Source organism: Labeo rohita, chromosome 9, assembly GCF_022985175.1.
Source record: "Labeo rohita strain BAU-BD-2019 chromosome 9, IGBB_LRoh.1.0, whole genome shotgun sequence".
Classification (NCBI taxonomy): domain Eukaryota; kingdom Metazoa; phylum Chordata; class Actinopteri; order Cypriniformes; family Cyprinidae; genus Labeo; species Labeo rohita.
The window spans coordinates 9,217,095-9,231,303 of record NC_066877.1 but is presented as its reverse complement, the minus strand read 5'-3'; the positions used below and the strand labels follow the sequence as shown (position 1 = coordinate 9,231,303).

The 14,209-nt window shown below is 35.5% G+C and overlaps 1 protein-coding gene across 2 annotated transcripts in view; it reads left to right on the top strand.

Moving 5' to 3' along the window:
• LOC127170709 (cholecystokinin receptor) overlaps nucleotides 1-14,209 on the top strand; it is a 36,035-nt gene that overhangs the window by 6,918 nt on the left and 14,908 nt on the right. For both annotated transcript variants that reach the window (XM_051118894.1, XM_051118895.1), the window contains exon 2: nucleotides 10,800-11,048. In XM_051118894.1, coding sequence (XP_050974851.1) covers nucleotides 10,800-11,048 — 249 coding nt within the window. The remainder of the gene's footprint in view (nucleotides 1-10,799; nucleotides 11,049-14,209) is intronic.

The window sequence follows — 14,209 nt, the reverse complement described above, 5'->3', positions numbered from 1 at the left end:
AATCTCATCCTCTGACACTTTTATGGTTACTAACATCTGCAAAGCTCCCAGACTCCCTGCAGATTGATGTCATGACTTTGGCGTGAAAATTATGGGTTTCTGTTGTGTTTTGCTCACAGATTGTGAGTACTGGGACCTCGAATGAATACACCAGAACATATACAACAGTTTACACTATACAGTAGGCCAGAATAAACCAGGAGATGAGCACACTGAGTCACTGAAGGTCATCAGTTTGCAGGAATGAGCTAAAGCCATGAATTTCTCTGAGGACTCTGCTGTATAGAGGAAAGCTGGGCATTCAGTGACGCTAAGATTGAATGGCACACAATCTACATTGTGCACTGCCTACTGTTCTTTAAAAATAGTAAGTGAACAATAGACATTTTTTCTTTTGGAGGTCTGATCAGATAATGAGTCAGAATAGGTGGGTTGAGAAAAGAAATAGTTCATTCATTACACTGAAAAAGGAAGGTTAAATCGTGCTGATTGCATTGTGGGATCAAGTACGCAGCATAGTATGCTCTGAACTGATCATCTGGGTACAGAAAAATCATATATTGTGCACAAAATGCACATAGACTAAAAGATATATCTCAGTACATGGCTAACAAATACAAGCTGCAGGTGAATGTTTTTCCTGATGTTTCTTGTGTGCTTTGTCCTGCGGATTTTAATTAGCGAACAGCTGATTATTTCAATTACAGACCGGCACTTGGGCTCTCTGTAGACACCAATTGCAAACAGCATTCAGGAAACAGCATGGATTGCTTCACTGGTTTGGGAATACTGATTACAGCCTAAATGGACTATTAACCTCTGACTTTCCCTGACAGTCAAGCTTTCTCCCAAAATCCATGATTAGACATCCATCTATTTTAGAATCAATCACTTGTTGGTGCAACAGTGTTGCAACTCTTTGTAACTCACGGCTTAACCAATGTTGGTGAATTACTACTTTAAAACTATAGCATGTAAAACTGAATAACTCAGGATGTTTACAAAGCGAACGTGCAAAGAAAGTCAAGCACCCTTTACAAAAAAAGGTAAAACTACAATGTGGACCTAGACTACCTTTTTGACCCAGAGTACACAGAAGAAGGACAAACAATGCGTGACCTTTCCAACGTAATTACATTATACGTGAAGACGTATAGACTATAGACTAGGGCCTTATGAAATCCATTTTATTTTTTCCCAAATTCCGTTTTATATATTTCCAAATTCCATTTTTTATCATTTTTATTTTTTCTGGATTCCATTTGAATTTTTCTCGACTCCTTTGTCTAATTAATTAAAATCATGAAACTTATACAATTTCACATCAATTTATTATTAAAATCTTAACAAAAATGACATGTTTATGAAATGTTTTATTTTTTCTCACCATGTTTTATTGTTATCAAATTCTGTGTTTTAGCATGGCCAATTATTTGAATGCATACTTAATTTATTTAAATGTATTCTTACCATAGCCTTATGAAATGTTTTTTTTTCCCCTCAGAAATTCTGTGTTGTGTATTTAAAATTTTCTGGTTATCAAATGAACGCATACACATTTAATTTATCATTTAATTATTGAAAATTAAGCAAATTTAATTTTTTGGCAAATAAAAGGGGATTTACTATTAAAATTAAACATGGAAGAAATGTTGTGTGATTACACCCTAAAAAATAATGTTTGTTTCATTTTATTAGTAGTAGTAGGCTATATAAATTCTACTGAACAATAGTAATATATTTCTGGCACAATGTCTTTTATTTTGACGGGTTGTCGTGACTACCTTTACAGTTCTGTGTGTATATGATATGGCGATCAAATGCTCATGAAGTGACTCACAGAGCAGTTCTGGAGATATTGTTCATGTATTTATGTCCTCATTTACTGACACGACAGACGCTGAAGTCACCGCGTGCGTCACACGCGCTTCAGTATGTGTGTAGTAAACAAATCCGCACATATGCGCCATTAATTAACACAAAGACAAGCAGAACATGCAGAATTCATATTTAAATGGTATTTTTGCGGCTTAATATTTACAAATACTAGTCCGTATCGTGGTTTGATTTAAATGTTATGACCTACTTTCAATTAATTCATCCAAACTTTGAAAAATTCCGTGACATTCCATGCTATTCACTAAATTATGTTTTTATGACTGGATTATGACGCGATTCCATCCACGTTTTCCGCATTGTGAAATCATCCAAGATAGCACACGCACATCTGCAAGATGTCTGTTAAAGATCTCTTGATCTGGAAAGCATCTGCTGTGTACAAACGTCTGGCAGATGTATGTAAGATGTCAGTTACATTCTAAATCATAAACATCTTAAACACATCTAATAGACGTCTATTTGACATCTGATAGGAAACGTCCAACAGACGTATTGCAGATGAGCAAACTACGTCTCGCAGATGTAAATGCAGATGTCAAATAGACGTCTCCGAGATGTACGTGTGCTATCAGGGATAGGGCCCTATAAGACCTTTATTCTCCAGATGGGATTGTGTAGAGCCCTTTGAAGCTGCATTGAAACTGCAATTTGGACCTTCAGCCTGTTGATTCCCATTGAAATCTACTATATGGAGAAAAATCCTGGCATGTTTTCCTCAAAAACCTTAATTTTTCTACTGAAGAAAGAAAGTCTTGAACATCGTGGATGACAAGGGGATGAGTAAATTATCAGGAAATTTTTATTCTGTAAGTGAACTAATCCTTTAAGGCAACAGGTACACTGTAAAAAATGCCTTTTTTTTTTTTTAATTAATGCATTTATTTATTTTTTGCGCCATCGGTACCATCGGTAATTTAGCTAGTTATTCCCCTTTAGTTAGTTATAGCACTGGTTATAACAATGACTTGTGAAATGCTGTTGATATGTGAGGAAAAACAATTTACACAAATCTAAAATGTTTATGCACTCTCCTCTCATTTGGCCTCAGATTCATAATTCATGCAACGAACTTTCGTGATATCTTGATTCCTCTTGATTGTAATTTATTCATGCATTCCTTCTCTGGTTTGAGACCTGTATTCACAACCCAGTTCAATCTTCTCATGAATTGATCATGAGGCCAAAAGCATTGATGAAAAAGTAAATGGTAGAGTTTTTGGTTCAACAGCTGAAACAGTAGCTGTGCGGTTCTAGAGGTGATGCATTGGGAGATGAAAATGGACGAGGGATGATGAGAAATCATTGTGATGTTTTGTTTACCTGACACACAGCCAAGACATTTTATGACATGAGCTGCAGTTTATCCCATCCTGGAACAAATATTCAGTTCACTTTTAAACAATATCCATCTGTTTTAATGATCTGTATATCTTGCATACACATTTTAGATAAAGTTAAGTATGGTAGACATCAAGCTATAAGTTCTGTTTTTGGGGTTTGTCATAAAAACACACCAGAGGCATATGACAGCAGAACGCATGTGCGAATGGATTATTAACCCTGTGATGCATGAATAATTAGCAGTGTTATAAGAATGATTTTGAGTTTCAGAAAGAACCTTTCAGTGAAAGTTTTTTCAGTTTTTTTATTATAGTGTGAATAACGATTTTAAGAACTTTTTTTTTTTTCACTTTAAAAAACTTTTAGTGAAATGGAAAGGTTCCGTGGATGTTTATTTTTTTAAGAGTGTGTGGTCTTTTAAATTAATGGTTCCAAATGTCTTTTTAAAAATGCCAGACTCATAGGGTTAAATGATCAGTGACCCACAGTGTTTCGTTTTATAATGACCTCATTCTGGATTGTCAGTCCCTCATGTGCAGCGAGTTATTGGCAGTTTTATACACCATGCTGTCTTAGACGGTTTGAATAGCGATGTGACTTGCAAAAGATGACAGTGCAGGTTTGTGCAAGATAGGACGTGTTGAGAGATCATCCTAAAACAAACATCTGTCACGGACGCCATAATTGCATGGTGAAATATGCTGAGGGAGACATTCATCCACAGGGAGAAGAGCACAGAGGAAAGAGTAATTGAATTCGATTAGACAGCCCCTTTGTAACATTTCAACTGGCAAGGGAGAACAAGTGTTTCATTCTTTGTAATCTAATTTAATGTCTCTTTCCCCTAAATCTTTTCTTCTAACTGAGCTGTTTGCATTCACAAGCGTGTGTTTCTGATTTTTTTTTTATGTGTTTCTAGTTTGTCTCAGCCTGTTTTGTCTTTGTGGGCGGTTGGGTCTAAGAGGGTGTTCAGGCTACATGACATTGTTTTCAACTAAAAATGTTTTTTTTTTTTTTTTAATGCTTTTTGGCCATTCATTTACACAACAACATTTTGGGGGCCTGAAAAAGCTAATTTTTGGTTTCAAAGTTCATGTTTTTCAAAATTATACCATTATTATATTCATAAAAACTATGAAAAATGTAAATTTGTGAAAATGGTGACATAATGTGCATGTGTATCATGTAGGTACACGACCAGTCAAAAGTTTTTGAACAGTAATATTTAAAAAAAAAAATTTTCTGCTCACGAAACCTGCATTTATTTGATCCGAAGTACACCAAAAGCAGTAAAACTCTGAAATATTTTTACTATTTAAAATAACTGTTTTCTATTTGAATATATTTTAAAATATAATTTATTCATGTGATTTTGAAGCTGAATTTTTAGCATTATTACTCCAGTCACATGATCCTTTAGAAATCATTTTAACAGAGTAGAATTTTTTTCAGGTTTTTTTGATGAATAGAAAGTTTGGAAGAACAGCATTTGTCTGAAATAGAAATTTTTGTGACATTACAAATGTCTTTGTCATCACTTGTGATCAATTTAAAGCATCCTTACTAAATATAAGTGTCAATTTCTATACTTTGAATTTCTATACTCAACTTCTATACTTTACAAAATGACATTGCTAACTAGTAGCCTGGCATACAGTGTTTTTTAGTCGTTTTCACAGATCTGTGTAAACTTTTTAACAACGCAAAGTAAAAACCTTTCTGTTTTTAGTGCATCGTTGTTGTGTAAACATATACCCTAAGATTGCTCAACAACCCTTAAAGGGGTCATCGGATGCCCATTTTCCACAAGTTGATATGATTCTTTAGGGTCTTAATGAAAAGTCTATAATATACTTTGGTTAAAAATTCTCAATGATAGTGTAAAACAACACCCTTTTTACCTTGTCAAAATCGCCCCGCCCCTCTCTTCTCCCTGTGGAGAGACGAGCCTGTTTACTTTAGCCGCATTTAGCCACGTTTAGCCACTAAACTTGCTAACTCTCTACATTTATCTACTATGAAGCATAATATAAGAGAATTCAGAAGAGTAAATTAATCCAATTACCAGCAATGATGACACATGCTGTTTTAACCCTAAATCAAGTCAATCCCATCCCAAGGCAACACACCATGGTTATGTGACACTTTTTAGTATTTGCCAAGGCCTGTGAAACCCACAACTATGACAGAATCCACAGCAATCCTCAAACAGTTTAGTTCACGCTTCTCCCACATAGTGAGGCTAATGCGTCCCACAGAAAGTAGTGCCATGTGGAGGATACTTGATAAACACATCCTTCTTTTTACTTCGCAACTGCGACAGCGAAAGTGAGAGATCGATTTTAGTCGAGCCACTCATGTGGACCACATCTCTCATGAGATCAAAGTCCTGAGGATGTCAGCAGCATTTTGGCGGCTCTAATCCTTTAAGACCAGTGGCTACAGGCGATCAGTAATGGAGCGCACACAGAACCCCTGCGCTGTAGTCAAACGTAGCCTCGATTGATTGCTTTAGCCTGACTAAGCCACAAACAGGATATCACTGTTCACATCCCATAATCCTCCCTGCTCATGCTGGCTCACATTGACTGCTCTCTGCAGAGGCAGTAATGGAAAGCAGCTGAAATATACCACACTTTGCCAAAAAAATGGCTTCTATTCAATGTTTGATAGTTGGGCCCAACAAATAAGGTTTAGTATTCAATACTCTAGGGAAGGATTGTTTATGATGTGGAGCTTTTCTATGTCGAAAATCATTAGAGCAGGAACAAATGAAGACTAAAAGGGACAATTCACCCTTTAAGACTTTTTGAAAAATGCCTTGCACAAAGTAGGTCCAGTTTTATTTTAGACCCTATTAATTGAAGTTTAACATTAACAAAAAGAGCTAAAAACACCTTTTTGTGTTCCACAGAAGAAAAGCCCACTAAAACTACCAAATTAATCAAAAATTATGTGACGCTGAACTACAAAACCAGTCATAAGTAGAATGGGTATATTTGTAGCAGTAGCCAGCAATTCATTGTATGGGTCAAAATGATCGATTTTTCTTTTTCGATTTTCTCCCAAAAATCATTAGGGTATTAAGTAAAGATCATGCTCAATGAAGATATTTTATAAATTTCCTACTGTAAATGTAGCAGAAAGTAATTTTTGTTTAGCAATATGCATTGTTAAGACCTTCATTTGGACAAATTTAAAAGCAATTTTCTCAGTAGTTTGATTTTTTTTGCACCCTCAGATTCCAGACTTTCAAATAGTTGTATCTCGGCCAAATATTGTGCTATTTTAACAAACCACACATCAATGGAAAGTGTTATTTAGCTTTCAGATAATGTCTAAATCTCAATTTTAAAAAAACCCTTGTGACTGGTTTTGTGGTCCAGGATCACATATTAATTATCAGAAGAAGTTTAATTAAAAGTTCACATATATGTCAGGCCTTAACCACTGTAGACATTAAAGGATCGTATTCAGAATAGTAGTCGACATGGGTTTTTCACTGATTGATTCTTTTACATTTGGTATCCTGAATTTTTGGCTACATCATTGTCTAACTAAACTAATAATTATTTTAAAATGTCATATAAAACATAATAACTTTTCAGTAATTTAATAGCTGTTTTCTTTTTATTTGTTTATTTTGTGGCATTATCTTGTCTAGTATGAAATGGCATGTCTCCACTAAACTAAGCAGAAATTCAACTCATGTCAGCTCTGTAGGAACCACACAAGTTCTAATAAGATGACCAGTGTATTTCTGTTAAATGTAGGTGTTTGCTTATATATACAGTTTTATGCAAAAGTTCAGGAACACCTTGCAGAATCTGTGAAAAAGTGAATAATTTTAATAAAATAAAAGAGATTTTTTATTTAGTACTGTCCTGAGTAAGAAATTTTACATAAAAAGTTTACATAAAAGTTTATGTATAGTCCACAAGACCAAACAAAACAAAACAAAACAAAACAAAAACTAACAAACAAAAAAATACCTGAAATGATTAAAATAACCTCCTGAAAAATTTTGGCAACTCTTGGTTCTTCTTTTTTGTTTTGTTTTGTTTTGTGATGGTTGTTCATGAGTCACTTGTCTGAACAGTTAAACTGAGCACTGTTCTTTAGAACAATCCTCCAGGTCCTGCAGATTGTTCAGTTTCCAACAGTGACTGTATGATTTTAAGATCCATCTTTTCACACAGGCAATTGAGGGACTCAAACACAAACACATTAAAAAGGTTCAAACATTCACTGATGCGCCAGAAGAAAAAACAATTCATTAAGAGTCGGGGGGGTGAAAACTTTTTGAAGTTGAAGATCAAGGTAAATTTTAGTTAATTTGTTTTCCGAGAAACATGCAAGTATCTTCTGTTGCTTCCGAAGGGCAGTACTAAATGAAAAAAAAAGAGATATTTCAACAAAAATTTGGACATCTTCATCCTGTTCAAAAGTTTTCACCCCCCGGCTCTTTTATGTAAAATGTACTACTCAGAACACCACTAAATAAATAAAAAAAAAAAAAAATAACATGCATTTTGTATGATCTCTCTTATTTTGTTAAAATTATTCACGTTTTCACAGATTCTGCAAGGGGTTCCCATACAGTATCTCACAAAAGTGAGTACACCCCTCACATTTCAGCAAATTTTTTAGTGTATCTTCTTAAGGAACAATACTATAGAAATGAAACTTGGATATATTTTAGAGTAGTCAATGTGCAGCTTGTAAAGCAGTGTATATTTACTGTCCCCTGAAAATAACTCAACATACAGCCATTTATGTCAAAACAGCTGGCACCAAAAGTGAGTACACCCTAAGTGATAACAGCACTATGTCATTTAACCATGCAAAGCCACATGTCCTATTCATCATGTTCATGTTTTTGTCTGCTTCACAGGACCATACAGGGTTGTGTATCTTGTATTAGAGCAGTTAAAATGTGGTACTTTGAGTACAGTTCTCTCATACTGACCACTGGATGTTCAACAAGGCACCTCATGGCAGAATTAGAATTGTTGCTCTCCACAAAGATGGTCTAGGCTATAAGAGATTCAGTAACAACCTGAAACTGAGTTACAGTACAGTGGCCAGGGTCATACAGAAGTTTTCCAAGACAGGTCCCATTGGGAATAGGCCTAGCAAAGGTCGATCAACAAAGTTGAGTGCTCGTTCTGTGCGTCAGGTGCATTACCCAGCTTCAAAAAATAGATGGATGAGGACTGCCAGCATTGCTTTAGAGGTTGCAGAAGTAGAAGGTCCGCTTGTCAGTGCTCAGACCATACGCTGCACACTGCAACAAGTCAGTTTGCAATGGCGTCATCCGAGAAGGAAGCATCTTCTGAAGCTGGCTTACAAGAAAGCCCACAAACAGTTTGCTGAAGACAACCTGTTCAAAAGCATGAATTACTGGAACCATGTCCTATGGTCTAGGATGAGACTATGGTAAACTTGTTTGGCTCAGATGGTGTCCAGCATGTGTGGCTGCTACAGTCAAGCATGGTGGTGGTAGCATCATGGTCTGGGTCTGCATGAGTGGTGCTGGTACTGACGGGCTGCGGATCATTGAGGGAAACATGGATTCCATTACAGTATGTACTGCACATTTCTGAAGCAGAACATGATGCCTTCCCTTCAGAAACTGGGTTGAACGGCAGTTTTCTAACATGATAATGACCCCAAACACACCACCAAGATGACAATTGCCTTGCTGAGGAAGGTGCAGGTGCAGGTGATCTGACCTGAACCCTATTGAGCACCTATGGGGCATCCTCAAGCGGAAGCACTATGTGTCTAACATCCAGCAGCTCCATGATGTCATTATAGAGGATTTGAAGAGGATCCCAGGAACAACCTGTGCAGCTCCATGTGCAGAATGATTAAAGGCAGTGCTAGATAACAATGGTGCTAACACAAAATATTGACACTTTGAACAGTTTTGACAAGTTCACTTAAGGTGTACTCACTTTTGTTTCCAGCTGTTTTTGATTGAATAATGGATGTATGTTGAGTTATTTTTAGGGAACAGTAAATATACACTGCTATACAAGCTGCACATTGACTACTCTAAAATATATCCACGTTTCATGTCTATAGTATTGTCCCTTCAGAAGATATACTAAAATGATTGCTGAAATGTGAGGGGTGTACTCATTTTTGTGAGATACTGTATATATATATTATTTGTAACTGGAATATCCTGAAGCTTTCTGTTTCAACTATAAATTCGAAGTGGCTAAAGAAGGGCTCCACATTTATGATGCTATTAAATGAATTCATTGTAAGTTTGTGACATTCCTGAGGAGTTACGATTAATAGTCTAGTATTGTTTTGCAGTAATCCTCCAATTTTTCTCAATTAGTCACGGTAGTTCCCTCTGATTGATCAACAATCAGACAACTTTCCAATTACACATTAGCATTTCAGTTACAGTTATCAAGTTTCCAACTCACTGCTTAAACGAAGTGAAGGGCTGTGTCAGAAAGAATTATTTCCCGTGTAAAAATTCAGATTCATGGCCACAGAGATCAACTAGAAAAACACAATCCATCAGCCGCGTCTGAAGAAACCACACAGCTTTAAGTGCTTGAGTGAGCTGTTACATTCTGAGGATGTTATTTGATGATGGCTGGATTTTTTTTTTCCATTACCAGCACAAGGATGCATTGAGGACCATTAGAAGCACTCATCACTTCTAAATATTCTGCAAGTCAGCAAGAAAACCTGACAGCACATAGGACATTTATAGATTAACTTGCTAAAACAATGTATGTTATCTGAGGGTTTTAGATCCAGTCGCTGTGGAGTACAAAAAAGCACATTTCATAATTAAGTTCATTGTAATAATAATAAAAAAAAAGATGAAAAAATGCAGTGGCAGGAATCATGCAGTCTAATCTTAGGCAGTCCAGTACATTTCTTTTGCTTTATTATCTGAATTCAAATTCCAGTCCTGTTGCTTGTTATTTAAACAAGTCACAATGATATTCATTAAATTGACAAAGTGTTTTGTTTTCTTTGGTCGTGTCTTACCTCTCTTCAAGGAGGAACATTTCACAGTTTTGGCAGCATAAAGTGTACAAAATACCACATGCTAGCAATTATATATAATTCACCATTAGGAAGTTGCTGACTGTGTGAAAAATGAACTCAAAAAGTAATCAAGGGAGAGTGGAGAGTTTCATTAACTGAGGCCTTTTGAACATTACAGTAATTAAATATATATGCAATGATCTGGCATATTTAAAAGTGATTAGTGATTTTAAACTGAACAGTTAAATGCCTCTTAAACGGTTCTCCCACATCTTCACTGTCAATGCTTTGTGCATAAACGGTATGTTTGTAGATTCATAACAATAAAGTTGAACCACTGATGTCACATGGACTATTTTATCAATGTCTTTACTATACTACTGACTGTATTCTAAAGATGAACGAAGGTCTTACATGTTTGGAATGACAGAAGGATGACAGAATATTCATTTCTGGGTGAACTATCCCTTTAACACTGTAAAGGTTTATAAGCCCTTAATATGTTAATCTGTTATTTTATTTTTGTCTTTCAGAAATGGATTCGCTACGCATACTGCTATACTCTCTCATATTTCTGCTGAGTGTGTTTGGTAACCTGCTCATCATTGTGGTTTTGGTGGTGAATAAGCGAATGCGGACGGTGACCAACTCATTCCTGCTCTCCCTGGCCATTAGTGATCTGATGATGGCTGTTTTCTGCATGCCCTTCACTCTTATTCCCAACCTACTGGAGGATTTCATCTTTGGAGCTGCCATGTGCAAGATCGTGGTCTATCTTATGGGTGAGATAGACTTTCTTTTCTCCTAACCTTAAATGAGGCATGCTATTAATGTAACCTGTTAAATCACAAAGAACAGAACAGCTTCTTTGCACTGAATATACTGTTGGCATGTGGTCTCCAAAGAGAGTCTGTTTATTGACCATCTTTACAAGCTTCAAGGACTTTTGCCTCGAACTTTACGTGACTTTAAATCTTTTAAAAAATAGGCATTGAAATAGTACTGCCTTGAATATTTAAATTATGTCATTCTTTTCTGTGTAAACACAGATGTTTCAATATATCTTCTCTTTCTCGTGGCAGCAGTAATTCATCATATGATGATCTAATAATGGAGAAAAGCCATAAAACCAGGTAGTAAAATGCACGGTATAGTAAAGAGCACTTTTTAAGAGATGATTCCAGTGTCTGGATCTCAGTGATGGGCTAATGCTGTCCAGACGCAGGGAAGAAGAATTATTGCTTGGATTATTATTTTAGACATTTAGACATGTTTTTCCATTACCATTATTTTGTACTGTTCTCTGAGGTCCACTTCTAATGTTATAAAGAGTTTTACACCAAATAACATAATTTAGCAGTAATAGGCTATTTTCTGGCCTGTTTTGATCCCTGTCATCAAAACGTTCAGTTTGAACAGGAATGGCAGATTGTAGACTCTGAAGTAAACGTCCACTGCTATGATTGGCTATCACATGTGTATGCAAGGGTTGCAAAATTCTGTGAAACTTCCCATAGGAATTAACGGGAATATATGGAAAATAACAGGAATTAATGGGAATAAACTGGGAATTTGCAAAATTGCTGGAACTGGGAACTTAAATGTAGTTGAGAAAAAAATATTGCAACCAGATTTAATGCGATTTCAATTGAATTTCTACCCTGCATATTGCTCAATCACATGCACACAGCACACTTCTTACTGCAGGGCTGTTGAGGCCACACATCCTACATGCACTGTGCATTCCTCCATAACATCCACAGATCATTTCTTGAATCCTGCACACAAAATGTAAAAATGTCCATCTTGGCGAGTATTCATGTATGTTATATAAATATTACAAAAATGTATGTTTAAAACTTAACATACTAAGTTAATCCACTGTAAAAACAAATACACTGACTGAGCAAACATTTTAGGTGAGATAGTAATAATTAAAAAAACTGTCTAAAAATGACCCTCCCCCACACACAATCCCCATAGTAGTCACCCATGCTACAACTTTTTTTCTATTACTTAGGCAAATATATTAGATCTGTGGTATTCAAGTTTAACTAGCAAATACCAAAAAGTATTTATACAGTAGCTAGCTAGCCAGTAAATCAGATATGAAAAATCTAAGCTAGTTAGCGCTCTTCCAGTGACAATTTATGAGGCTAGGTATCATGTGCTAGCTACTAGTTCAAGCTGCGATGCTCTTTCTTCTATCTTCTTAAAGCCAGTTTTCTGTTATCATACAGGAGTACAATACTGGTCAAAAGTTTGGACACATTAGTATTTTTAATGTTTTTGAACACTGCATCTCCTATGCGCATCAAACATTTATTTATTTGATCAAAAATACAGAACAAAACAGTAATATTATGAAGTATTTTTCATTGAAAATTTCTTTTTTTTAATATTCTTTAAAATATAATGTATTTCTATGATGCAAAGCTGAATTTTCAGCATCATTACTCCAGTATTCAGTGTCACATGATCCTTCAGAAATCATTCTAATTTGCTGATTTATTATCAATTTTGGAAACAGTTGTGCTGCTTAATTTTTTTTTTTATTACCAGATTCTTTGATGAATAAAAAGTAAAAAAAAAAGCATTTATTTAAAATAGAAATCCTTTTATTTCCTTTCTTCAAAATAAATTAATACTTTTATTCAACAAGGATGTATTAAATTAAGGTAATAGTAAATACGATAAATAAGATTTCAATTTTGAATAAACGCTGTTTATTATCCCCCAGTTTCACAGAGAAGTCTGAGCTTTTTCAGCTGAAAGAAACTTGCACTGTGTGATCTTGAAATATATCAGTGCCATTGTTTTCTCTAGACACACACCAGCAATGTTTTTTTTCTAAGGCATGTTTAAAAAAAATGTCCTAATTGAACTATGGCCAAATCCTGTCTTAGTCTAAGCCTAGTCTGTAAAACCAGCCCTTCAAGTTTTTATTTATCAGTGTATCCTGAAAAAAGCATCACAGATTTCCAAAAATTTTCCGCCCCTTTGTAACCTTATTAAAAATGCATAAATACTCAGTACATATTAAACGATCTGTAATAACAGACAAAGCAATAGTGAACATCTAATGAAAACAGTTACTCACACTTGTGTGGTGCCACATTACTGTTGGATCCAATATAGTCAGCACAGCATCATCTTTTAGTTTTAGTCTTTCTGAAAATCCTGCACTGAACTGTGCCTTGCTTGTAAACAAATCCACTGTAAAATGAAGGACCAAGTTCTTAGTGACACGTTCTGGAGCTTCATTAAAAATAAAGTTCATCCACTTTTTCCTAATGTTGGGATCAAAAGGAAGGCAATGCAAAGACTGTGTTTTTCCACAACTTGGCACTGCACAGCATCTTGTTGTATTCGGAGCCATCTTTATGGTTTGATATTTGCATAGACCTGCGTTCGCCTCTCATTATTTACCCTACATGCGTGAATCAGCGGAGGCAGTGTTTAGCCACACTATTACATCATAAAGTGGCACATTCCAGAACCTGTCATTTTGGCAGATTGGCTTCAATATAAGCCATTTTTAGACTAACAAAAAAGTTTTGAGTTCTGAAACTTATAGGATGTTTTTGTAGTACAATGACCTCTCATGTGTCAAAAGACCAAGGAATTTTTGATTTCTCAGTTTATGACCCACTTAATTCAGTTGTGGATAGTGGTTTCGGTAGGGGGAAAATAACCATGAAATTACCATGTTAACTGAACTAAAACAGTTTCTGAGGCAGACACCTAACTGAACTGCGTAAGCCCAATAAAATGAAATGCATCAAAGTAAATTTTTAGGAAGAAGGAAAAATAATATCTTAATGTGCTATATGTAATTTTTAAACTACATATAAAGCATGCTGGGGTAAAGTGCAACAACATAAGATGCATTGGATTGATATTTACACTTGAATAAAGCAACATACAGTATAGCCTTAACACA